Genomic DNA, 27975 nt, shown 5'->3' with positions numbered 1-27975 from the left:
CCTCCATCAGTCGAGCTGATCCAAATTTAGGCAGCTTCTGAAGTGAAAAACCTGTTCTCCCTTCTTCATTTGAACAGTGCCAGAGCCAGAGGGCTTACAGCTTTCCTAGGGCAAATTTGGGGTTAGCATTGCTTTTCCCCTTCTCTCTCCTCCCTTCTTATCTCTTACTGTCTTAAGCTGTCGCTTGCCCTTTAAAAAGAATTAAAAAGTATTTGTTCTTCAGACCAGGAAAGTTTCAAATAAATAAAGCAAAGGCAGATGAGAACTCAGAGTAGCTCAGGAGAGAGAAACTGGCAACAGTGCACATCCGTTCACAGTTTGTATTGAGAAAGTGAGGGTTTCACATTTTAATTTCTTTGCCACGAGTACTTATGGCCTCAGAGTGTGGGAAAAGCCTGTATCTGAGGCATAGGGGGGCACTGATAACGCTGGGTATGCCCCAATCCCAACAGTGAGGGCATTTCTCGAGGAGATGCTCCTGCTAGCCTCTCTCTCTCTGTCATTCAGCGGCTTGGCTACCATTGCACTTCCAGGGCTGGTTCCTTCTCTTATGGAAGCTACTTAGCAGGTCTGTCTCATTTTTTTTTCTTTTTTTAAATTGTCTTTATTGAGACCATAATGCAATACACATTCAAGAGTACAGAAATATCATATTTCCTGGCGTGTAGCCAGATGGACTCAGAAGGAATGGGTATAGTATCCGCGTGCTAGCAGTTGGAGACGGATCTGACGTCAGCACGGGCGTATATATATACCCCCACAGGAAGCGTAGCAACTTAGTAATTTCCGTCTCCAAAGCAGTTTGGAGAGCCTGCACGATCGCTGAGCGTGTTTTCCAAATCTACTTTCTATTTTCTACTTTCTTACACCATCGAGCCCCACACTCATGCGGTGATACCCTAAGGTCCCTCCCCCAGTAGAGTTTCCCGGGGTGATTTCCGTGATCCCCCAGAGGTCTAAGTCCTCGGTCCGGTGGCCGAATCGCGGCAGGGACATAGCCCCCGGGCGAGGTTCGGGTGAGGCATACGAGGCGCCTCTGTCCCGGCGTGGACGAGGCAGCGGGTGCATATCCTCAAACGTGGCGGTGAAGGTCCTTGCCCTCTCCCCCCGCAGCCGGAGACCGCCCGGGTTCCAGCCGGGAAGCGCTGAGGATCAGGTAAGGCGTACATCTCTTATTTCTGGTCTCCGAGGAACCAAGGATCGGCGGCGTGGCACGCTGTGGAGGGCGCCATTTTGTGGGCCTTGTTCAGGTATTGAGCACCCGTAATAGACGCGGCTCTATTCCTCCTTGTGCGTATATTGCCTTATTGCTGGGAACATATTGAGTGCCATAGAGTGTGTATTGCTGAGAGCCTATTGACTGCCATTGAGCGTGTATTACTAACAGCTTATTGTTGAGAGCCTATTGACTGCCATTCAGCGTGTATTGCTAACCGCTTATTGATGAGAGCCTATTGAATACCATTCAGCGTGTATTGCTAACGGCATATTGCTGAGAACAGATTGCATATTATTATTGTGCGCCTGTTGTATTAAGCGCATATTGCTGCCGCATATTATTATTGTGCGCCTGTTGTATTAAGCGCATATTACTGCTGCATATTATTATTGTGCGCCTGTTGTATTAAGCGCATATTGCTGCCGCATATTATTATTGTGCGCCTGTTGTATTAAGTGCATATTACTGCCGCATATTATTATTGTGTGCCTGTTGTATTAAGCACATATTGCTGCCGCATATTATTATTATTGTGCGCCTGTTGTATTAAGCGCATATTGCTTCCGCATACTATCATTGTGCGCCTGTTGTATTAAGCGCATATTACTGCAGCATATTATCATTGTGCGCCTGTTGTATTAAGCGCATATTGCTGCCGCATATTATTATTATTGTGCGCCTGTTGTATTAAGCGCATATTATTGCCGCATATTATTGTGCGCCTGTTGTATTAAGCGCATATTGCTGCCGCTTAATATTATTATTGTGCGCCTGTTCTATTAAGCATATATTATTGCCGCTTCTCATTCAGCGCATACTTTTCAATGGAGCAGAACGCCTCAGCGTCTTCAGCGGCGGCGCCGCCTGCCTCCGGCATTAAAGCCCTCAGCCTCTGCTCTGCATGCCAGCTTCGAGCCACGCACAGTGAAGAGCCAGACTCCCTATGTGTCCAATGTGAGGAGGCCGTGGGACCCTCGGGCCAGGACCAGTCTCAGCCACGATTTGCTGACAGTTCCCCAGGGGCTACCCCGGATTTAGCGGGCAGTCTCGACCAATCGGGAATCCCGGGGGATCTTGTACCCCGGCGATTAGAGGCTGCTTCCATTTCCTGGGTGGATCTCTTTAAGGGGATTCATGCCTTTGTACAGATGCAAACGGCTTCCCGTCCAGGCCCTGCTGTTCCCGCTGTTCCTGCGGTTTCTGCGGTGGCTGCGACTGCGGCGGCTGCTGCGGTGGCGGCTCCTGTTCCTGGACCCTCGCGCCCTTATCGTGAGTGGGACCTCACCGGATCAGTCGGACCAGGAGGTTTTCACCGGACGAGTCCGAACTCCCGGACGAGGGGGAGCTTCCCCCAGGGATTGAGCCATATAGAACCATGAGGCGGTTCTTCCCCAAGGAGGATCTCTCCGACCTGGTGTCTCAGTGTCTGGTGGAGTTGGATATTACAGGTCCCAGCGCTACGGTACCCTCTGCGCAGAACCCCCTGCTGGAAGGTCTTCGTCCTACAGCCCGCCACTTTCCATTCTTGCAAGCAGCACAACTGATAGATTTAGAATGGGCAGCACCAGCAGCTTCCTTCAAAGGGGGCTGGGCCCTGATGGGCATGTACCCCCTGGCACCGGCTATCCAGGACCTGCTGGGGTGCCCTCAGGTGGACGCCTTGATTAGCGCTGTGGTCAAGCACACTACCATTCCAGTTGAAGGGGGGATGGCCCTCAAGGAGCCTCATGACCGGCGACTGGACGCCATTCTGAAACAGACCTTTGAGGTGGCAACCATGTCCCTACGAATTGCGACCTGCTGCACCGTGGTGATGCGTTCCTGTTTATCACAGGCTAGGAGTAACACCCCGGGAGAAGAAATGGAATCAGCTCTCTCGTTCCTCACTGACGCAGCCTCCGACCTAGTCCGTACGGCAGCCAAGGGAGTTTCATCCGCAGTGGCAGCCAGGAGGCAGCTCTGGCTGCGTAATTGGTCGGCCGACTCATCTTCCAAGACACGTCTCATGAGAAATGCCCTTTAAGGGATCCCTCCTGTTCGGCAGCGACCTCGAGAAACTGGCCAATAAATGGGGCGCTTCTCCAGTACCCCGTCTACCAGAAGACAGGACAAGGAGGAGCCAGCGCCCTTTTCCTAGACCATCCAGAGGTAGAAACTCGCAGCGCTTCCACCCCTACAGGACTCGCTACCAAGCACCTCGTCCGCAGGCCAGGAACCAGTCCTTTCGACTAAGCGCAACAAGAGGGGAACCGGCTCGGGTTCGGGTCCCAGCTGCACCCCAAAATGACAATCAGCCGACCCATCCCGGGGTAGCAGCCATAGGGGGCAGGCTAACCCTCTTCTACCACAGGTGTGTTGAGATTACCTCGGACCAGTGGGTCCTCGCCATCATCCGAAAAGGGTACTACCTGGACTTTCTTCGGCTCTCGCCGGACAAGTTTATGGAATCTCCTTGTTCGCCCCTCAAGAGGACGGCACTGGAAGTTACCTGGCAGAGGCTCCTGTCCCTAAAAGCCATAATCCCAGTGCCTGCAGGGGAGATATGTTCTGGGCATTATTCCTTTTATTTCATAGTGCCCAAGAAGGAGGGCACTTTCAGGCCCGTCCTGGACCTCAAGTCGGTCAACTGACACCTACGGGTCCCCAGCTTTCGCATGGAAACTCTGCGGTCTGTCAAACATTCAGTACAGCCAGGGGAGTTTCTCACATCCCTAGATCTGTCGGAAGCCTACTTGCATAACCCAATTCATCGGGATCACCAGCGCTATTTACGCTTCAAAGTCCTGAATCAATACTTCCAGTTCCGAGCTTTACCTTTCGGGTTAGCCACCGCGCCGCGAACCTTCACCAAGGTCATAGTAGTAGTGGCGGCGGCACTCAGGAAGGAAGGAATTCTCATCCACCCCTACCTGGATGATTGGCTGATCAGGGCAACGTCACCGGAGGAGAGCCACCAGGCAACCAACAGAGTTATAGCTCTTCTGGAAAGCCTAGGATGGGTAGTAAACTTGAACAAGAGTTCTCTACAGCCTTCTCAGTCGCTGAAATACCTAGGAGTCCGATTCGACACCCAGGAAGACAAGGTCAGCCTGACCTCCAAGAGAAGATCAAAGCTCCAGAATCATCTGCAGGCCCTGCTGAGCGCCACCCGGCCCACAGCTTGGGATTACTTACAGGTCTTCGGCCTTATGGCATCCACTCTGGAGGTGATACCATGGGCGCGGGCTCATATGAGACCATTGCAACGCGCCCTCCTATCCCGGTGGAGCCCACGATCCCAGAACTACACCACACACCTACCTCTACCAGCCAGAGTGCGGAATCAGATACGGTGGTGGTTGCAGCCCGGCCACATGAGCCGGGGGTCAAGAATGTCCTCCCCAACCTGGACCCTGCTCACTACAGATACCAGCCTGAACGGATGGGGAGCACATTGCGAAGAACTCACTGCCCAAGGGCAGTGGAACAGAGAAGAGTCGGGGTGGAACATCAGCCGACTAGAGGCACGGGCAGTCAGGCTAGCATGCCTGCGATTTGCCCACAGACTTCGCAACAGAGCGGTCAGAGTGATGTCAGACAACGCCACCACGGTGGCATACATCAACCGACAGGGCGGAACCAGAAGCCAACAGGTATCCCTAGAAATAGCCGCCCTGATGATTTGGGCGGAAGCGAATCTCCAGGACATCTCCGCCGTTCACATCGCCGGGAAGGACAACACCACGGCAGACTTCCTCAGCAGAGAAAGCCTAAATCCAGGGGAATGGCAGCTGTCGCCCACAGCTTTCCAGATGATTGTGGATCAGTGGGGGACGCCGGGCATGGACCTACTAGCAGACAGGTCCAACGCTCAAGTACACAGATACTTCAGCCGCAGGCGGGATCCGCTATCCCAGGGGATCGATGCCCTGGTACAGCCATGGCCTCAGGGGATTCTTCTATATGCCTTTCCTCCATGGCCCCTGCTGGGTGCCACTGTACACAAGATTCAGCGGCACAGAGGCCTAGTTCTTCTAGTGGCCCCGGACTGGCCAAGAAGACCCTGGTACGCAGACATGAGAAGATTACTGGCAGGGACTCCATTTCCCCTGCCTCCACACAGGGACCTGCTGCGGCAAGGTCCTATCCTCCACGAGGATCCAGCTCAATTCTCTCTAACGGTCTGGCCATTGAGAGGGCTAGACTGAAGAAAAGAGGATACTTGGAGCCGGTAATACACTCCTCCGAGCACGCAAGTTCTCCACATCTCTAACATATATAAGGATCTGGAGAGTTTTTGAAGCCTGGTGCGATACTCACAGCACCAATCCACATGCCGCTAAGATCCCTATCATTTTGGATTTCCTACAAGATGGACTTCAGAAGGGTCTATCCCTCAACTCCATCAAGGTGCAGGTGGCAGCGCTGTCTTGCTACGGTCCCAGGAGGGACGGCAACAGCATTGCCACACACCCAGACGTTTCACGTTTCCTGAAAGGAGTCAAACACATTCACCCGCCACTGAAGTGGCCAGTGCCCCTGTGGAACCTCAACCTAGTGTTGGAATTTCTAGCAGGATCCGCCTTCAGGCCCCTTTGAGGCCTGTCTCTCCATTTGTTAACCTTGAAGATGGTGTTCTTGCTGGCTGTGTGTTCAGCACGCCGCATCTCAGAGCTACAAGCACTGTCCTGCCATGATCCGTTTCTCAGAATCACTCCAGAGGCTATCCATCTTCGCACGGTTCCTTCCTTCTTACCCAAAGTAGTCTCACACTTCCACCTCAACCAAACCATATCCTTGCCTACCACGGAAGGTTTGACTAAGTCGGAAGAAGGTCGAATGCTACGCCATCTCGACATCGGCAGACTGCTGTCCAGATACCTGGAAATGTCGGAAGCAGTACGAAAGACGGACCACCTGTTCGTCCTTCACAGCGGGAAGAAGCAAGGGGAAGCGGCCTCACGGCCAACCATCACCCGCTGGATCAAAGAAGTTATCAAGGCGACCTACGTAGAGGCAGGAAAACCACCGCCTCTACAGGTCAAGGCTCATTCTACCAGAGCGCAAGCGGCCTCCTGGGCAGAAACTAGGATGCTGTCGCCCGCAGAGATATGCAGAGCGGCGACGTGGTCCTCCCTCCATACCTTCTCCAGATTCTACCGTCTGGACGTCCAGGCCAGGGAGGACACAGCATTTGCGAGGGCAATCCTAAACGGTCCTCGGGCAGCCTCCCGCCCAGTCCGGGAGTAGCTTTTGTACATCCCACTTGTTTTGAGTCCATCTGCTACACGCTAGGAAATGTAGAGATTACTTACCTGATAATCTCGTTTTCCTTAGTGTATGCAGATGGACTCAGCATCCCGCCCAGCTGCCGGTATACATGGGGATTCACCGACTCATGGTAAGCCATGTTTTCTTATGATAGGGCATCCACCCTGCCGGGTGTCGACGCCTTCCGGTTGGGAACGCTGGTGGTCTCCAGCTACTATCAATCGGTCAGGTTAATCCTGTTTATTTAAGCGATCGGTCAGTTACACATATATCCATACAGCTTTTGCTAGGAAGATTACTGAATTTCTGCACTTCCTGCGGGGGTAAATATACCCGTGCTGACGTCAGATCCATCTCCAACTGCTAGCACGAGCACACTATACCCCACTTGTTTTGAGTCTATCTGCATACACTAAGGAAAACGAGATTATCAGGTAAGTAATCGCTACATTTTTTTGTTTTTTGGAATAGACTGTTGTTATTTAGGAGTTAGCAATCTGTTAGGAGCTGCTATCTGTAGTTATTAGGAGAGTTGTGGGTGGATCCTTGGACCAGTGGCAGATGACCACGCCCCCGGGGGAAGATCCCAAGAGGGGCCACAGGTCAGGCTCAGAGATAGGAGACAGACACACACTAGTTCTTTTATTAGACAGTATACTGAACCACCAAAGGTGGCAGTAGTGAGCTGAAATGCCCGGCTGGGCTGTAGTCACTCACTTGCCAGCCTCTCAGCCACTTGCCTCTCAGCCACTTGCCAGCCTCTCAGCTCACTTGCCAGCCTCTCAGCCAAGACCCATCCAGCTCCAGGACCTCCGAGTGAGTGGGCACCTCCTCAAAGTGCCTATCCCACCTCTCACAGGTGCTCATGAGCCTGCCTCCCAGCCACTGGACTACTCCCCCTAACACCTTAAATTGCTCTATTCTGTTATTTGTGCATGTTATCTAAGCTGTATAACCTGCATTGTATAACCTGCATGGTACACTATTTACACCTCTTACCCTACCTAATCAGCTTTGTGCCCTTTCCTCAGTGCCCTTCTCTCAGTTTAACTCCTTGATACCTTCATCCCCGCCTTGTACTACCCTATATCCTCTCAGTTTCCTTTTTACCTACCCCCTCTCCCTCCCTCCTCCTTTGCCTACCCACCCACTATGACCACACAACACATCAACCGCATCCACCTCCCCCACAACAGACTCCCCCATTCCCATCCCCCCCCGTCCCACCCCCCCCTACAAATCCCTCATCCCTATCCTCACTACCCCCCTCAACCAATTCCTTGGACTCACTACCCTCTCCATCATTCTGTTCAACGCCCAATCACTCTCCAAAAAAACCCCCATCCTAAATGACCTCCTCACTGACACCAAGCCAGACATCTGTGCCATCACGGAAACCTGGCTCAAAGAAACAGACATTGTCCTCCTGAACCAGCTACCTACACAATCCTACGAATTCCTATCCATTCCAAGACCCAAGAAAAGAGGAGGTGGCATCCTCCTAGCCTTCAAGAAACACCTTAATCTCAAACTCTCCCACACCACATCACCCTCCAAGCTAGAAATTGGCCTCTTCAAAGCCCCCTCACTGCAAATCTATCTCATTTATGCCCCTCCTGGATCCATCGAACGGGACCCCTCCCCCTTAATTGAATTCTTATCTGCCAACATAAACATTGAAATCCCTTCCATCATACTAGGAGACTTCAACCTCCATGTCGATGCCACCCCCCTTACCCCTTCTTGTGAGGCATTCCTTACTGCACTCCAAGCTCTAGGCCTTAGACAAATTGTTGCCTCCCCCACGCACCAAGCTGGTCACTCCCTTGACCTTATATTCATCAACCACTGCTTCCTACCATCCCACCCCCCCACCTGCTCCCCTGTACCTTGGTCAGACCACTTCCTCATAAAAGCCCTCCTCCCCCTTAACTTCCCTACTACCCCCACTCCCTCAAACAACACCACCTTCACCTTCAGGAAACCCTGCTCTGGAGATGAACTGGCTCTTGCCATTTCCAACACATCCACTAGCCTTGACTGCTCCAGTCCAGAGACTGCCATCAAATCCTGGCTCAGCATGACTCTTGAAATTGCTGACAAACTATGCCCCATCTCCAGACGTAACATTACCCAACCCACAAAAAATCATCAACCCTGGTACACGACTGAACTAAGATCCCTAAAGAATACCCTCAGGCAGCGTGAGAGAAACTGGCGTAAAGCCCCCTCACCCCAACTCGCCTCAAGTTTCAAAACTACCCTTCACCAATATAGAATAACCACCCTCAAAACAAAAAGAGACTACTTTTCAGCTAAGATCCACCAATACATGTACAACCCGAAAGCCCTTTTCAATTATGTTGCCAACCTCACCAAATCCTCTCAGCCCACTATCCCTGAGAATGATGCCTCCACTAAGAGCGAAGAAATCGCCCAGTATTTCCTCACAAAAATCACCAACATCCTCCGCAGATTTCAACACCCTTCTCCATCCACCTCCCCTTCCCCCTCCCTCCAACCTTCCCCCACTTCACCCACCCTCCAAACCCTTGACCTGACTTCCGCTAAAGAAGTGGAATCTATTCTCAGAAAACTTAAACCAGCTTCCCACCCTTCAGACACCATTCCCACAAAATCCCTCCTCTCCATCCCGAACACTATATCCAAACCCATCGCAGACATCATAAACTCCTCCCTCTCTTCAGGCTCTGTCCCAGATGCTCTTAAACAAGCTATTGTCAAGCCCCTCCTAAAAAAAACCAACACTAGACCCTAAAGACCCCGCTAACTTCCGCCCTATCTCTAACCTGCCCTTCCTATCCAAAATTATGGAAAAGATTGTAAACATCCAACTTACAGAATATCTAGAAAGCAACAACATTCTGCATCCAGCCCAATACGGCTTCCGTAAATACCTCAATACAGAAACCCTCCTGCTCTCCCTCACGGACCACTTACTCATAGGCATGGACCGAGGCAACTGTTACCTCCTCGCCCTACTCGACATCTCAGCTGCCTTTGATACCATCAACCATAACCTCCTCATCAACCGGCTATCCGAAATAGGCATCTCAGGCCTAGCCCTACTATGGTTTAAATCCTACTTATCTAACAGAAAGTTCTCCGTCAAGATAGGAAACGCCAACTCCACACTCTATCCCTTGTCTCAAGGTGTCCCACAAGGCTCCTCCCTCTCCTCCACCCTTTTCAACATTTATCTCACACCTCTATGTCAGCTCCTCACAGACCTCGGCCTCAAATTCTACCTCTATGCAGATGACGTTCAAATCGTCATTCCCATTCACAACTCTCTCTCAGATGCCCTTGCCTTCTGGAACACATGTCTTGCCAACATCAATGACTTCCTCACCAACATCCACCTCGCTCTAAACTCCTCCAAAACAGAGCTGCTCCTTATCTCTCCTCACCTCCCTCCCAAACCACCGATCTCCAACGATCCAGCTTTCAACGTCATAACACCCCAACCCACAGTAAGAGACCTTGGGGTTATCATAGATCAACAACTCAATCTCAAAAAACAGATCAACTCCATCCACAAAGAAGGTTTCTTCAAGCTTCACATCCTGAAGAAACTCAGACCCCTCCTCCACTATCATGACTTCCGCACCGTCGTCCAAGCCACCCTTTCCTCAAAGCTGGACTACTGTAATGCCCTCTTCCTTGGCCTACCCTCCTCCACCACCAAGCCCTTACAAATGCTCCAGAATGCCATCGCCAGGGTCATCACCAACTCAAGGAAAGCTGATCACATTACCCCAATACTCAAAGAACTCCACTGGCTCCCCATCGCATCCCGAATTCTCTTCAAAATTCTAACCATAGTGCACAAGTCCATCCACTCGCACAATTCCAATTGGTTGGATGAACCCTTTCGTCCTATACGCACTGAACGACCCACTCGCACTGTCAACAAAGGCACCCTCTCCATTCCCCCTTTGAAAAAAGCCCACCTCTCCTCTACTAGGGACCGTGCACTATCCATTGCATGCCCTAAACAATGGAACACCCTCCCTACCACTCTCAGGCTAGAGCCATGTTACGCCAAGTTCAGAAAAAAACTTAAAACATGGCTCTTCCGACAAGCCTACCCTGATTAAGTACACCGACTTCTGCAAGTATCTTGCCTACGCCTTGTATATTCCTGTAAATAGTCCGTTGCAGTTTTTATTTATTGCTTTAATTCCTCCACCTCCTGCTCTTTGTATACTCCTCCTTGTTCGCCCTCCCTGTTCATTGTAATTTCTACCTTTAAAGTTACATTGTAAACCGGTATGATGTATGCATACTAATACCGGTATATAAAAGTTTTTAAATAAATAAATAAAATAAATACTGGAACAGCGATCCCTGGAGGCTGAGCTGTAGAGAAACCGAAATATAGTGAGTAGGCCGGGTATGCAGGGTTCATGGATAGAACCTGATAGTAACACTCACACAATGTCTCATAGAAGCCCAGGAGCTGGAATGGATAGGCCCTCGAGGAGCGAGTACCTGGTTCCAGGGAAAGCTCTGAGAGAGCGATGGTAACTCAGATGTAGTAGGCAGCAATGACTTCCAGGCAGAAGTGAATACTGAGCAAGTCTGAGAACGAGGGCCCTCGAGGAGCGAGTACCGGTTCCAGACTTGTCACCTGAAAAACAAAGGAGAGAGTGAGGCCCCCGAGGAGCGAGTACCCCTGGTAAGTCCGAGGACACAGAGTAGCTTAGGTAGAGTAACCCGAACCCATTCCCTTGCTAACTCGCTGTGTTAGCAAATTCTAAGACCTTATATAGCCGTCGCGGGTGATGTTATCTCAGGGGGATGCCCCTGAGGTTTGTGCTATCACCGGTACTTCAGTCGGGCCACGCCGTGCGCACGCCCCTAGGCCTCCAGGAAATATGGCGGGTTGCAGCGTCTAGCCGGTCCGGGGACGCCGGAGCACTTCGGCAGAAGGTCGCTGCGGCAGCCAATCGTCCCGCGGTTGAAGAGGGAGTCGCCAAAGAGGTAAGGAGGGCGGAGAGAGGGCGTCGGGAACCGACGGACACAACAGTACCCCCTTCAAAGGGCAATTTCCTCTTTGGGTACCAGGCTTAGATTTTGAAGGATGCATGAGGTGGAACTGGCGAAGCATCTCTTTGTCCAGGATATTGGTCTGAGGCTCCCAAGAGTTTTCTTTGGGGCTGAAACCTTCCCATTTTAGAAGGTATTCAAAAGTCTTGCCTCTTTTACGAACATCCAGGACTTCTTCGACTTTGTATTCTAAGTCGTCTTCTGCATTGATAACAGGTAGATCTTGAGTCTTGGAAGAAAATTCACTGAGTATGAGTGGTTTCAACAGTGAAACGTGGAATGCGTTATGAATGTGGAGACCAGGTAGTAGCTTCAGACGATAGCTGACGTTGCCAATACATTGAAGAACTGGGAATGGTCCCAAGTAGCGAGGAGCAAACTGAGAGGAAGATAGTTTGAGTCTGAGGTGCTTGGTTGACAACCAGACCTTGTCTCCTGGCTTGAAGACTGGAGCTGGCGCATGGTGCGCATCATAATTCTTCTTAGCACGGTCACTCGCTTTGATTAGCATGTCCTTTGTCTGAACCCACAGTTTATGGATGATAGCAGTGGATTGAGCTGCTGGAGACGTCACTTAGAGCTTGAGTGGAAGTGGCGGTGTTGGAGAACATCCGAATACCACTTCAAAAGGTGACTTTCCAGTAGATGTTGCTGGATGAGAGTTGATGGCGAATTCAGCCCATGGAAGCAAGTCGGCCCAGTTATTTTGTCGGGACGTGGCATAGGCTCGTATAAACTGCTTCATTGTACGATTCATCCGTTCTGTCTGGCCATTCGACTGCGGATGGTAGGCTGAGGTGTAGTCTAGAGTGATGTCAAACAATTTGCATAAAGTCTTCCAGAATCGTGCCGTGAATTTGGACCCACGGTCAGATACGATGTGTAAAGGTAGGCCGTGGAGGCGGAATATGTGCGTTATGAAGAGCTTTTCAAGCTCCAAGGCTGAGGGTATGCCAGGGAGTGCCACAAAGTGTGCCATCTTGCTAAAGTGGTCCACGGTCACCCAGATGGTGTTCATTCCTCCGGAAGTAGGTAAATCGACTACAAAGTCAGTAGCAATGTGCGACCGGGGTCGATCCGGAACTGGCAAAGGTTGCATTTGACCCCACGGTGGTCCAGAGGTCGGTTTGTTCTTGGCGCAGTTGGTGCAGGATGCCACGTAGGAATAGGTATCCTTTTTGATGGTAGGCCACCAATACAGCTCCTGTATCCTGAGCAGGGTTCAACGTTGACCAGGATGGCCAGCCAGCTTGGAATCATGGGCCCAGAAGAGCACTTTCTTCCTGAGGTTCTTTGGAACGATAGTCTTTCCAATGGGCACAGACTGAGTGGATGTGAAGAGGATTTTCTTCGGTACAATTATGTGTTGTGGCTCATCAGGCACATCCTCTGAATGAAATGAGTGTGACAGTGTGTCTGCTCTGGTGTTTCGATCTTCAGGGCGGAACTTGAGCACAAAATCGAAATGGTTGAAGAATAAAGACCATCTGGCCTATCTGTAATTCAGCCGTTGTGCGAGGCGGAGATACTCTTATGATCCGTAAAGACAGTTATTTGATGTTGAGCGCCTTCGACCCAAGGCCGCCATTCCTCGAATGCAAGCTTTATCATCAGGAGCTCCTTGTCTCCGATCCTGTAGTTATTCTCGGCTGGAGAGAATCTTCGTGAGAAGAATGAACAGGGATGTAAGGCTTTTGAGTCTCCAGGTTGGCTCAACACAGCCTCTGCCCCCACATCTGAAGCATCAACTTCTACTATGAAGGGCTTGTTAGGGTCTGGATGCTACAAGCACGGTTCTGTGGAGAAGGCAGTCTTTAATTTCTCGAATGCGGAAATGGCCTCCGCTGACCATTTTGAAGCATTGGCACCCTTGCGAGTCATCGCGGTCAAGGGTATGGTTACAGAAGAATAATTCTTTATAAAGCTTCAATAGTAATTGGTGAACCCCAGGAATCTCCTTAAAGCCTTCAGGCTGGTAGGTTGAGACCAATTCTTGATACTTTCCAGTTTGTGAGGGTCCATTTGGAAGCCTTCCTTTGTCACTATGTAGCCTAGAAAAGGCACAGAATCTTTGTGAAATTCACACTTAAGAGTTTGGCGTACAGCCGGTGTTCGCGGAGACGGTGGAGTACTTGCTTAACGTATGCAATATGGGTCTCCAAATCCTGGGAGAAGATGAGTATATCGTCCAGGTAGACCACAACATTCTTGTACAGCAAATCCTGCAAGATGTCTTTCATCATATTTTGGAAAATGGCGAGTGCATTGCACAACCCAAATGGCATTACAAGATACTCGAAGGGGCCGTCTCGCGTATTGAAGGCTGTTTTCCATTCATCGCCGCTCCGAATGTGAATGAGGTTGTAGGCCCCCTTCAAGTCGAGCTTTGAAAATATCTTAGCCCCTTGCAGCCTGTCAAACAGCTCCGAGATTAACAGCAAGGGGTAACTGTCTTTGATCGTGATTTCATTTAGACCTCAGTAATCGATACATGGACGTAGGGTACCGTCCTTCTTCCCCACAAAAAAAAAAACCTGCGCCAGCCGGCAACTTTGGTCGGATAAAGCCCTTCCGGAGATTTTCTTCAATGTATTCCGACATTGCTTTATTCTCTTTAACTGAGAGGAGGTACACCCCGTCCTTTCGGTGGCTCAGCACTGGGCTTCAGCCTTATGGCACAGTCATATAGGGCCTATGTGGAGGAAGAATATCAGCTGCTTCTTTGGAGAATACATCCCCGAAGGATGCGTATTGGGGCGGCAGTCCTGGCATCGCTGGAGTCGTAGGCAGGCATATGATAGGAGAGATCTCCTTAAGGCACTTCCCATGACATTCTGGGCCCCAGCGGGAGAGATCCAGGGATGCCCATTTAAATTGGGGATGGTGCACTTGCAGCCAAGGTAACCCCAGGACGATAGAGTGCATAGCCCTCTCCAGTATAAAGAAGGAAATTGATTGCGTATGGAGAGCCCCGGTGCAAAGAATAACTGGTACGGTTTCGCAAGCCACATTGCCTGGTAAGGGCTCCCCATAAATGGAGGATAAAAGTAGTGGATCTTTTTCAACTTGATGAGGGGAATCTTTAGGTCTTCCACTAGACGTCTGAGAATGAAGTTGCCTCTTGCCCCTAAGTCCACCAGGGCAGGAGTCTGAACCGTGATCGGTCCATAGGTCAAAGAGACTGGGAGAGCGAGCGGAAGAGATGTCGCGGTATGGCCTAAGAATAGTCCTCCTGCAGGACTTAGGCCCATCTGTTTTCCGGACGAATGGAGCATGTAGAGACAACATGGCTGGGCTGACCACAATACATGCAAAGGTCGCGCTTCTTCCGAAATCTTCTCTTTGGAGGTCAAGCGTCCATGACCAAGTTGCATAGGTTCATCTGTATCAGCAGCAGGAATTACTGGAACCATCCGAGGTGCACAGACAGCATTAGCCTGTTTCAACCCAGGTAACACCTTAGGCCGGAGATCCTTCACAGCAAAAATATAAAAGCTTCTAAAAAGAATTAAATTAAAAGAATCCTTAGCTCTGCACAGAAAGTTGGACTGCTGCCTTTGCCTTCTCTTTCAAAGCAGACTGACTAGGAGCTAGGAGTTGATCACCTTCTACAATGCACTAACGGGCCGATACAGTAAAATCGCGGGCGAGCGCCTGCTCTCCTGTGTGCGCGATACAGTAAAAAATTTATTTAAATTAGGCCTGGCAGTAAAAAGAGCGGCGGCTGTCAGCGGGTTTGACAGCTGATGCTCAATTTTGCCAGTGTCGGTTCTCGAGCCCGCTGACAGCCCGGGTTCGGAAACCGGACGCCGGCAAAATTGAGCGTCCGGTTTTCAAGCCACGGGCCTATTTCAAATTCTTTTTTTTGTTACTTTTTTAAACTTTCGGTACCTCCAACTTAATATTGCCTTATTAAGTCGGAGGGTGCACAGAAAAGCAGTTTTTACCTTTGGGTAGGCACTAATTTCTTACTGCTGCACATTTTACTTACTGAATCGCGCGGGAATACCTAATAGGGCATTTGCATGTTGCGGGCGCTATTAGGTTCGGGGGGGGTTGGACGCGCTATTACCCCTTACTGAATAAGGGGTAAAGCTAGCGCGTCAAATGCGCGTCCAAATGCCGGCAAACAGCGCGCTCCATCAAAGCGCACTGTACTGTATCGGCCTGTAAGTCAGCTGCCAAGTAGCTGTTAAACCAGACCCTTATTTTTTTTGTTTGGTATATTTTATGATTTATTTTTTTTTTTGAATAGACTAACACACAACAGATTAAGGGGCAGATTTTCAAAGGGTTACGCGCATAACCCCCAGAAAAGCTGCCCCTTCCACCCCCTGCACACCACATTATGTCCATTGTTTTTACATAGCTATATCATAAATCTAATTGCTGGTTTTACAGTTATTTAACATTCTAGAGAAAAGTGTTAAATTGTATAGTGATGCCATCTGCACTCAGTCAACTGAGTAAATGTGAAAGAGTCATAAGTGTAACTTGTAAATCTATTATTGTTTTATAGGCCTTTCTGTACTGTGGACATTCTTTTCTTGATTAACTCAGCTTCGAGATAGGATTGGACTTAAAAAAAATAAACCCAAATAGATTGTTAGCAAAGAGAATGGAAGCATTTCACATGATAAAGCTACCTATGTGTCTCTTCTAGGGGGAGCATGTGACGAAGAATCAGCCATCCTCTGTCCTGTGAGCAAGGAAGAGTCGTCCAAGCTCCACAAGCAAAGTTTTAGAAAAGATCAAGGCAACAAGTTCCTGAAGCAACAGAAACTGTGTAAAGCTGGTGAGCTCTTCCTACTTTGTGGAACTGTTAACAGCAAGGAGAGAGACTCACTGGAAATGGATCAGCAAATCAAGATCTCTATCACCTCCCGAACAGGTGCAAGATTGCCAAAGCTTGTGAAAGTGGAACTTTAAAATTAGCAAACTCGGGTAACCTAGCATAAACTTGCTGCAAAGAACATAACGAGAATAAACTATGAAGTTTTCTAGGGTACAGACACAGTTAACCAATCGGTGAGAGTCTTTCACCTTCAAGAAGGAGTGGCAGAGCTTTGCCTCAGTGGTTTGCATTTGGCAAGTATTTGCCACCGGTAAGTTCTTTCCTGTTTTGGGGTATCAGTCTCTGTAAGAGACCAACTTTACTAAGCAAAAACACATTTTTATTTGATTTTTCTCTCTACTGAGGATATTCATTATAGGTTTCATTTGCTTTTTTATTTTTGTTAAGCCTGAGGAAAGAAATATTAAAAATTGTTTTTTCTGTAGCTTTCTACTAAGTTTGTTCTTAATCTGTAAAATTGTAAACTTGTGTGCTGCCTTCCAAAGAGTTCAGGAAGCTCTTTCAATTTTAACATGGACCAGATCCTCATGTTAAGAACATAAGAAATTGCCATGCTGGGTCAGACCAAGGGCCCATCAAGCCCAGCATCCTGTTTCCAACAGTGGCCAATCCAGGCCATAAGAACCTGGCAATTACACAAACACTAAGAAGATCCCATGCTACTGATGCAATTAATAGCAGTGGCTATTCCCTAAGTAAACTTGATTAATAGCCATTAATGGACTTCTCCTCCAAGAACTTATCCAAACCTTTTTTGAACCCAGCTACACTAACTGCACTAACCACATCCTCTGGCAAAAAATTCCAGAGCTTTATTGTGCGTTGAGTGAAAAAACATTTTCTCTGATTAGTCTTAAATGTGCTACTTGCTAACTTCATGGAATGCCCCCTAGTCCTTCTATTATTCGAAAGTGTAAATAACCGATTCACATCTACTCGCTCAAGACCTCTCATGATCTTAAAGATCTCTATCATATCCCCCCTCAGCCGTCTCTTCTCCAAGCTGAACAGCCCTAACCTCTTCAGCCTTTCCTCATAGGGGAGCTATTCCATCCCCTTTATCATTTTGGTTGCCCTTCTCTGTACCTTCTTCTTCGCAACTATATCATTTTTGAGATGCGACGACCAGAATTGTACACAGTATTCAAGGTGCGGTCTCACCATGGAGCGATAGAGGCATTATGACATTTTCAGTTTTATTAACCATTCCCTTTCTAATAATTCCTAACATTCTGTTTGCTTTTTTGACTGCTGCAGCACCCTGAGTCAACGATTTTAAAGTATTATCCACTATGACGCCTAGATCTTTTTCCTGGGTGGTAGCTCCTAATATGGAACCTAACATCGTGTAACTACAGCAAGGGTTAATTTTCCCTATATGCATCACCTTGCACTTATCCACATTAAATTTCATCTGCCATTTGGATGCCCAAAGGTCCTCCTGTAATATATCACAATCCCCTTGTGATTTAACTTCTCTGAATAATTTTGTATCATCCACAAATTTGATAACCTCGTTCGTAGTATTCCTTTCCAGATCATTTATATATATATTGAAAAGCATCAGTTCAAGTACAGATCCCTGAGGCACTCCACTGTTTACCCTTTTCCACTGAGAAAGTTGACCATTTAATCCTACTCTCTATTTCCTGTCTTTTAACCAATTTGTAATCCAGGAAAGGACATTACCTCCTATCCCGTGACATTTTAGTTTTCTTAGAAGCCTCTCATGAGGGGCTTTGTCAAATACACTACATCTACCGGTTCATCTTTATCCACATGTTTATTAACCCCTTCAAAAAAAATGAAGCAGATTTGTTAGGCAAGACTTCCCTTGGGTAAATCCATGTTGACTGTGTCCCATTAAACCATGCCTTTCTATATGCTCTACGATTTTGATCTTGAGAATAGTTTCCACTATTTTTCCCGGCACTGAAGTCAGGCTCACTGGTCTATAATTACCCGGATCGCCCCTGGAGCCTTTTTTAAATATTGGGGTTACATTGGCCACCCTCCAGTCTTCAGGTACAATGGATGATTTTAATGATAGGTTACAAATTTTAACTAATAAATCAGAAATTTCATTTTTGAGTTCTTTCAGTACCCTAGGATGCATACCATCCGGTCCAGGTGATTTGCTACTCTTTAGTTTGTCGATCTGGCCTACTACATCTTCCAGGTTCATAGTGATTTCGTTCAGTTCATCTGACTCATCACCCCTGAAAACCATCTCCAGAACTGGTATCTCCCCAACATCCTCATTAGTAAATACGGAAGCAAAGAATTGTTTTTCTGCAATGGCCTTATCTTCTCTAAGCGCCCCTTTAACCCCTCTTTCATCTATGGTCCAACCAACTCCCTCACAGGTTTCTTGCTACAGATATATTTTAAAAAGTTTTTATGAGTTTTTGCCTTTATGGCCAACTTCATTTCAAATTCTGTCTTCACCTGTCTTATCAATGTTTTACACTTAACTTGACAATGCTTATGTTTTATCCTATTTTCTTCAGATGGAGCCTGATGGCTAAAATACCGTATTTTTTGCTCCATAAGATGCACTTTTTTTTTCCGCAAAAGTGGGGGGGAAAATGTCTGTGCATCTTATGGAGCGAATATAAAAAATTTTTAAAAACCCTAATTACAACACCCCCCCCAAGACTTGCCAAAAGTCCCTGGTGGTCTAGCGGAGGTCCGGCTGCCCCCGGGAGGAGGGGAGAGAGTACTGGGGCTGCGCCGGAGACCGGCACCCATGGACCTGGCTGGGGGAAAGTTTGCCTGATCCTGTGGAGTGCAGGTTTTATCAAGCACAACAATGCTCCACCACCCTGTGTTTGAAAGTTATTTTTCAGAATACTGTTCGCATTGCAGTGGAAAGGAGAATGCATTGACATAGCAGAGAGAGGAACTGGGACGCTTTAAAAAAAAATCTTTCGTCCTTCCAGTGATGGGATTAGTCGCGATCTGAAGAGTGGCTTTCCCGGTGCATTGGATTTTAGGTTATGCTTGGAAACAACAGGTCCTTCCTAATACGTTTTTCTTTTGGTCTGATTTGATTGTATTTTTTTCCCCTAGGGGAATTGTCTTGCTAAATCATGACCCTTGCTGTTAATGGCCGGCTGCTACTTTTCTTTTGCTTAAAGTTGGGATCCACTTCCTGCCATTTCAAATGTCATTTGAAATGACAGTACCTGTCATAGCGCACCCAAGATACTGTATAGGCGCTGTATAGCACTCTATACAGTAAAATGGATTGCGCTTCATGGACGTGGCTTGCTTTTGCATGCCATTTAAATACTGTATCGAGCGGTATGTGATCTGAACTGTGTGCATGGCAAATGAGTGGGTGCCCGGCCCTACCGCGTCCTTACTGTATTGGCCTGAAAGTGTGCTCTGTCCTCAACAGCTCATGCCTCAATAAATTGGTTAGTCTGTAAGGTGGCAGCCACCTCGTGACATGGTCAGTGTAGATGGAATAAAATATTGGCTGAATGGATGACACAATTTAAGGGAGAGGATGCTGAGACACAGCTACTCTGACTTAATGATAACAGTTTGTTCAGATGAGGTCCTCCTTTATTAGAGTGTTGCAGTGGCCATTTCCTTCACTTCCTCTACAGCTGGAACAGCCATGCATGAGGACAATCAAAGTCAGTACAGCCCACCATTAAAATGTTCATCAGAGCTTTCCATTCATTATAGTATAAGATAGAAGAGTGCTGTGCTCTTAGCCCATGGCTCCCTAAAGTTGGACCACATTCTTCTTACCCATTTCAAAAATACTGCACCACGTCCAGGCTTCAGCGCTTTGCCTACAATGAAATTATACATCCCTGATTTTGTGCTGCAGTGCCCATAACTGTCTGTCATTTAGAAAAGAACGCCACAGTTTAATTGCTTGAAGACTGTTCTGCTCCTGCGAGGAGGCCCAGGCACGTCCTCATGGCTCCTGTCTGCTCATTCAGGCTAAAGGTGAGGTCTCCGGCTCTTGCCTGCATCTCTTTACAAATCTCAGGAGGTTCACAATGGCTGCTGGTGTGATTCCAGGTATGCGCCAAGCAGCACCAATCTACAGGAAGGAACAAGAACAATGGAAAATGGACAATACTAGTCCCTGCTTTCCCTACCCACACGTTCCCATCACTCATTGCCACAGCCTTGCCCACCCATGGCTGTACCAGACCTTGCCATAAATACTTTCTACAGCTAGGACTCTCCATGATGCATCAGAGCAGCCCTGTCCCAGCCATTCCAAAACCTTACCGTCTGGGGACGGCTAAGAGCCAGCTTCTCACGCACTTCTAAGGAGAGCACTGCATCAAGAGTCTGATAATCAAGATCCTCAGGGAGGCGGAGAGCTTCATCCCGCTGTACTTCTATCATCTCATGCTTCTGGAGTGCCACAGGAATCTCATAAACAGCTGTAAGAAATAAGAGAAACCACACATCAGATTGTAAGCACATCTAGTCTTCCTCCACCTTCTCTGATTTGGGTGATTGCCACTGAATCAAATTACAGATAGAGTTATTCAAAATTAAACTTATTTAGAGCAAGCTCAGGAGCATAAAAGCATCAGGAGGACAAATTTCAAAGTCATTTTTATATGTAAAGAAGCAGTCTGACTGCTTTCTTCCACATCATCCAGACTTCTGGTTGCATTCTCAGGCCTATGTTTCAGGCAAGGGAAGAAAATAATGCTCATACAGTGCATTTTAAAATCTTTGTGTTACTTTCTATGAAAAAGACACCTGCAGAAAGAGCAGGTGCAAATGTTGGGCGTTCGTTTGCTTTGAGAATTGGTGCAAAGTCTATGGGTAAAGCAAAATTACTTACCTGTAACAGATGTTCTCCATATATAACCGGACAAATCAGCCAGGTGATTTTCTGAACAGGCAGGGATTCCTATGCAGCTGCCATAGCACGAGTCTCCTCCTTTCTTTCAGCAAATTAATCTTCAACTCTAAGGGGTAGTAGGTGAGATTGTGTTGCTGATTTGTCTTCCTGTCCATAGAGAACACTTGCTAATGGTAAGCAACTTTACTGACCTACTTGTCTACAGAGAAAGCAGCCAGCCACTCAACTGGGGACTAAGCTTAGTGTTACATTAAAAAAACCCCCCAAAAACCAACCACCACGAAATGCCATACTGAATCAGACCAAAGTTCCATCAAGCCCAGGAAGCCATCTCCAACAGTGGCCAATCCAAGTTATAAGTACATAACAGGTTCAGGCCTTGCTCATAACCAAGGATAAGCAGTGGCTTTCCAAAATCTTCATGGGTAATAGTTTATGGATTTTTGCTCCAGGAGCTTGTCTAAACTCTGTTTAAATCCAGCTATGCTAACTGCTTTCACCACATACTCTGACAACAAATTCCACTGTTTACTTGTGCACTGGATGAAAAAATGTTTCTCTGATTTGTTTTATATGTGCTACATAATAGCTTCATGGACTGTCCCCGAGTCCTAGAACTCTTGGAAAGGGGAAATACCCATTCCACCCTTCTCATGATTTTATAGATGCCTATCAGCCATCTCTTCTTCAGGCTGAAGAGCCCTAACCTGCTCAGCTTTTCCTGACACGACAGCCGTTCCATCCCCTTTATCATTTTGGTCATCCTTCTCTGTAGCTTTTCTTCTCCCACTATCTTTTTTGAGCTTGGGTGATCAGAACCGTACACAATATTCATGCAGGCCGATGCAATATTGGCACGCGGAAAACGGGCACTCATAATTAAGCGACCGCTCTTCTAAAGTGTACCGATCGACCTCTCCAGGGTGCCTGATGCAACATGAAGTGCTGAAAAAAGTGCAAAAAGCAGAATATAAATCTAAATGGGCTGCCATGGTAAAAAGAAGGTGCCAGGGGAAATTGTGTGTCCCTAGTGCCTCCTCAGCAGCAGAAAAGAACCTCTCTTCCCCAAAATCATGCCAAGGTCCTACAAACCTACAACCCTCTTCCCTGCATTGAGACACTGGAGCTCTGCCTGCCTCTGGGGTTCATTCCTGAGAATTCTGCATTTCACTACCTAAAAATCTAAATTTGGCTTCCAAAACCTCCCTCCTGCACTTTCCTTGTACCAAAACCGCCAGCTCCTCCTCAGCACTATCTGTGTGACAAGCGATCCTCACATCCACCTACCTTCCTAATAATCAAATCACCAGCTATAACCCATCTTAAGCCTTCCCCCTGGAGCCAAAGCCTCAGTGTGAACCTCCTCCTTACTTCCACTTTTATGCATAGGAACCACATCTGCCCTTCTCCAGACTCTAAAGAAGCATTGAAATGCTCAGCCAGCGGAGCTGCCCAGACAATTCTAAGTTTCCTTAGTACTGTGCAGAAAATATCACTGCTGTAAACAATGTTTTTTGCTTCTAATTTAATTGATCTTAAACATGAGCTAGTAGGAATACTGGTGGCTAAGAATTTTCATTTTGATGTCCTCGATATTATACGCGATAGGTAGGGGAGATTCTTAATGTTAAAAATAGAGTGAATCCAATTCTCTCTCTTTTGTAAACGTAAATGTCCCAAATAATACAGTAAGGCTGCATAGGGAGAGGACAGGTCAGCAGAAAAAGGGAGGAGGTGATATTGCCCCTCTATAGGTCCCTGGGCATTCCTCGCTATTCTATTAAGACGCTGCAGGCAGAGTGCTTTGGTCATGTCACACCTTTGCTTTTTACTTTACATTGGCTGCCAGTGACATGAAGGATTCATTTTAAGATTCTGATGCTTACCTTTAAGGCTTTAAATAGTGATCCCCCTGAGGCCTTTATCGCATCTTTGAAGATTTATTGTTCATTAGGGTCCCTGTATTCATCAGATAAACATTTACTAGAAATACCCAACCCTAAATTGACTAAACATTGTTTGCATCATGAAAGAATTTTTTTTTTACTATGGCTCCAGCACTGTGGAATAAATTGCCTGAGGAGTTAAGAAAGGAAAATGTGGTAATAACTTTTAGAAAACACTTGAAGGCTTTACTATTTCAAGAAGCTTTCAAAATGCTAATCTGATAAATGATGGCGGATGTATTTCTGAAAAAAGCCTACAGTGATTTAAAAAGAATCTGAAAATGATGGTTGATGTACACATTGTTGACAGAAAGTAAGAATTCATAATTTTTCCTTTCCATGTGTAGGATATATGCTTTATTTTGTTAGCATTAATGGCTTTTATTTTTAGCAGGTCAAAGCAGCCTTAAACATGAATTTTAAAAGCCTGACACACACAACTAGGGGATGCATGAATATTTTAGGCTTGCGTGTGCCGAGTGCATTTTAAAAGCCTCCTGGATACCTGCATAAATGCCACTGCATGCACATTTTGGAACTTTTCAAAAAGGGATGGAGCAAGGGTGTGGTCTGGGCAGGGCATGGAGCAGAAATTTGCATGTCAATACTTATGAGATCCGGCATATGGATAGGGTGTAAGTCAAAAAGAAAAGTTATTTTGGAGGGGTTTAAAGGGTCCACTTAAAATTCAGTGCACATATGCATATAGTCATGCTATTTTATAACATGCGGATATATTATAAAGTAGCCACGTCCCTGGGCAAAGGTCAACGAACACGTGTCAGTTTAAAAGTCACTGTCCCTTTGTTTGTATCATTTGTACACATTTTAACTGTAATTTTATGGTTATGATTGTGTGATATCTTAATTTGTTTTAATTATGAGCGTTTCACTTTGTAAGCCGTTATGAGTTATTGATAAAACAGGGTATAAAATCTATTAAATAAATCCTGTGTACAATTCTGGCGCCCGCACCTTCAAAGGGTTATAAACAGGATGGAGTCGGTCCAGAGGATGGCAACTAAAATGGTCAGTGGTCTTCATTCTAAAGAATATGTGGAGAGACAAAGATCTAAACATGTACACCCTAGAGTAAAGGGAAGATATGGTAGAGACATTCAAATATCTCAAAGGTTTTCATGCATAGGAGGGGAGCCTTTTACAATGGAAAGGAGGCTCTAGAATGAGGGGTCACGAGATGAGGCTGAAAGGGGGTAGATTCAGGAGTAATCTTAGGAAATATTTCTTTACAGAGTGTGGAACAGCCTCCCAGTGAAATAGTAGAAACAAAAACAGTATTTGAATTAAAGCATATGATAAATACAGGGGATTCTCTAGGAAGGTGAGAATTATAATGCTAAATTAATTGAATAGATGGGCCATACAGTTTTTTTCTGTCATGTTTCTATAAGCTGACCAGGCCGAAGCAAGGTATATGAATACTATGTGTTTTCTCATAAAAGAAGAGATGTTTTTTATTTGCTTTTGTCATTTCCATTTTTCTTTGTGGTTGTTTGATCTGTATATGCTGTCTCTTGAATAAAGATATCTTTTGAAAAAAAAAGCAGCAAAAAACATTTGGGGATACAGGGAACTTCTCAGTAATTCCTCATCCCTTCTTCGAAAGTCCGTTTCTTACATAAAAAACACTGTAGCCCCAGATGGCTTGGCCTCTAAGCAATAATTGGCGTGTTATCCCGTTCAAGGGCACCACCTTGAGCTTCATCATTATAAAGTGTTACAACAACTGTATACAGGCTTCCTTCAATCCCTTACTGATTCCAGGGCATCCTCTCCTAACACCATCCTTCATCCCACCCATTCAGCCAATTCCTCGTATGCAGACAAGGCGTATGATAAAGAATGGTGAAGAAGAACCTATAGTGAAGAATTCCCCTCTAAGAACAGCAATACATGAATATATACAAAAAGAAGAGAAAATATAGTTATCAATTTTATTAATTACAATTTTCACAATTTTTTAGACAAAATCAAAAAAGCAGAGGGACTAATACACATCTAAAAAATCTCTCATCACCAGCTCCCAATCATATAAATCTTCCAAACATACTCATAACACACACCTTCATACACTCAAAAAATCATCAAAACACATAAACACACAGCAAATACATTTACATAAAAAAAAAAAAAAACAACCCCCCCCCCCCCCCCAAAAAAAAACCCAACAACCTTACTGAGGCCCCCGTTTCACTATCAGGGAGGGATTTTTCAAAACAACAGGTGAATAATAGTCTGGATCCAAACTATTTCCACAAGATTATTTTTTCATATAGTCCTTGACAAACTAAAACGAGGTTCTAAGGAGGTCTAGTCCCTTTGGGGAAACGTGTCAATGACCCATGAGATTTCACCTGATTCAAAGCAATGCAGCACGACACGGATTCTCATTACTAAGAAGTTTTTATAACTGAAAAAAATAAAATATTCTATACTACATATAGACTAAAGGGTAAATTTTAAAAGGGGCGCGTGCCTGTTATAAAATCCGTTACCTACTGCACATGCACGTGGGGGGGGATTTTTTTTTTTTTAACAAACGCGCACTGACGCGAGTAGGACTTTCCCCAATTCCCTAATCCCCTAGCTAACCTTCCTCTTCCTTTTCCCCTCTGACCCCTAAACCCTCCCAAACGAACCTAATTTTTATTATTTAGAACCTACCTGCTCTCACGAGCAGCAGCCACGGGGACAGCCCCTGCCTCTCTTCCGAAACCCGGCTCTTCTGCGCGTGGCCGGGCTGCTCGGTGTGTGCGCAGTCACACGCGTATCTCCCGGTATTTGTGTGCACCGGGATTTATATTATACAATACCACCACTTAAGTTTTCAGAAACCAAAATTACTATCGAAACCGGGAAATATTCACAGAATCGGTGCAGAGTGGTTTTCAAACGCTACAATTTTTTGCGTTTAAGAGAAAAAAATCTTTGGGACCAGTTAGTATTTGCAGTTCTGCTTCCACAGAGGACCACCACTCACCATGTGGTGCATGCAGTATACGTCCTCATTCACTGTCATTATCCACCTTTGAACACCCTTGTCTATCTATAGGTTATCAGACACTGGGCATACTTAATTGCCACACTACCTAGGTTATCATTTGCATTTTATGCCCATGCAAATTACGGTATATTGGGCAGATTAAAGGAAGTGTTTGCATTCGTATACTGGAACACAAAAGCTGTATTCATACTGGGAAGTTACAAGCCCCATTGGTAGAACATCAGGTTGCTCAAAAACACTGCCTTGAGGACCTAAACTTTGACCTCTGTAGAGTGACATTACAGTGGGGAGGAAATATCTCCTGTGCTTTGATATAAAAGGAGCAGCATTTTATTCACTCTGGGGGCTGAATCAAGATTTAGAATTTACATCTTTATTATGAATTTGTCTTCTGCTAGACCTTTCTTTGGTTTTACCCTGTCACGTCATTTCAAGATGCTGACTTCACTTAAGTCTGCCTCCATAATAATCACAGCACATGCACGTTTTGTACTGTTCCTTTTTTTTTTTTATAAGGTGATCGCAGGATCAGATTTGGCAAGTAAGTTTGTGCTCTAAAAAAAATTTTCATACTATATATTTTTATAATTTTATTTATGGGATATGTTTGATTTGTTGGTTGTCTTAAATCTTCGATTCATAAATTCAAGCATTTCTTAATAAGTTGCTATATATTAATCTATTCTAGAGGTACCCGAATGTTGACTGCACATGATATACTAACCTGCTCTGTCCGGTAAAAACTATAAAATTATTTTGTAGTCATGGCGTCGGTGTTTCAAGAGAGCCTTTTAGAATTCTTGCATTTGTAAGTTGTACAGTTCTGACTTTTTTCTAAGTTTTTTTTATTTAGCTGTGAAATTTGTTGGGTAATGTTAAGTGTTAAATCAGCTTAAAGGTACCGCCCCATGAACACAAAGGTACCATACCAAATTTAGTAGAAACAAATTTAAGTTTATTATTGTATATCAATAAGCAATGCAGGTACCTTCGGCATGGACAGAGTTGCAGTTCTCTCTATAGAGCAGCACTACTCTGTGTCTCGCTGGATGTCAGGGTTAATAGGGCAGTTAAGGTTCCCATGGTCAGAACTGCAAACAGGCCAAGGCAGCAAAGGATTCTGGGTGAGCCATAGTCTCCATGTTGGTTTCAAACTCACGCACACATCAGTAATGATACTTAATGTTTGTGTGACTGGGTGTAATATTTCTTGTGTTGAAAGATACTTGTTTCTTTAATATATAGTTCTGCTAAGCGCTTTTGAAAAACACTGCACCAGTTCTGTAAATATTTCCGAGTTTCGGTAGTAATTTCGGTTTCTCAAAAAGTAAATGGTATTATTATATAACATCTGTAGGAAAATGTTTAGTCTCTATATATATATTAATGAAAATTTTACTGAGGTATTCCTCTTTTTTTCGGTTTCAAAAATTTCTTGATCGTGAGAATCTGCGACTCATTGCGTTGTTTTGAATGAGGTAAAATATCATCTGGGCACTGACAAGTTTCCCAAAAAGACTAGACCTTGTTGGAACCTCATTTTAGTTTGTCGAGGACTGTATGAAAAAATAATGCTGTGGAAATAGAAATTTGGATTCAGTCTATTATTCACCCATGGTTTTGCTAAATCCCCGAGGAAGCTAGTTGATAACAAAACAGGGGCCTCTATAGGGTTTTTTTGTGGGGGGCTGTGATTTTTTTTGTATGTATATATATTTGTTGTGTATATAAGTTTTGATGATTTATTGAGTATAT

At 46.0% G+C, this 27975-nt stretch overlaps 2 protein-coding genes across 3 annotated transcripts in view; one reads left to right on the top strand and one right to left on the bottom strand.

Moving 5' to 3' along the window:
• LOC115099820 (ATP-dependent DNA helicase PIF1-like) overlaps positions 1–16821 on the top strand; it is a gene marked incomplete at its 5' end in the record, with an annotated part of 57545 nt that extends 40724 nt beyond the window's left edge. The window contains 1 exon segment of the mRNA XM_029617668.1: positions 16206–16821. Coding sequence (XP_029473528.1) covers positions 16206–16247 — 42 coding nt within the window.
• A 2525-nt stretch (positions 16822–19346) lies between these two features.
• Positions 19347–27975, bottom strand: part of LOC115100021 (protein MTO1 homolog, mitochondrial-like) — an 86380-nt gene continuing 77751 nt past the window's right edge. For both annotated transcript variants that reach the window (XM_029618154.1, XM_029618155.1), the window contains exons 12-13: positions 20658–20815; positions 19347–20463 (exon numbers count right to left, since the gene is read on the bottom strand). In XM_029618154.1, the coding sequence (XP_029474014.1) occupies positions 20356–20463; positions 20658–20815 (266 nt within the window). In that variant the 3' untranslated portion in view covers positions 19347–20355. The remainder of the gene's footprint in view (positions 20464–20657; positions 20816–27975) is intronic.

Source organism: Rhinatrema bivittatum, chromosome 10, assembly GCF_901001135.1.
Source record: "Rhinatrema bivittatum chromosome 10, aRhiBiv1.1, whole genome shotgun sequence".
In the NCBI taxonomy this organism is placed as follows: domain Eukaryota; kingdom Metazoa; phylum Chordata; class Amphibia; order Gymnophiona; family Rhinatrematidae; genus Rhinatrema; species Rhinatrema bivittatum.
Note: the sequence above shows the minus strand (reverse complement) of the source record. Positions and strands in the feature narration are given on the sequence as shown.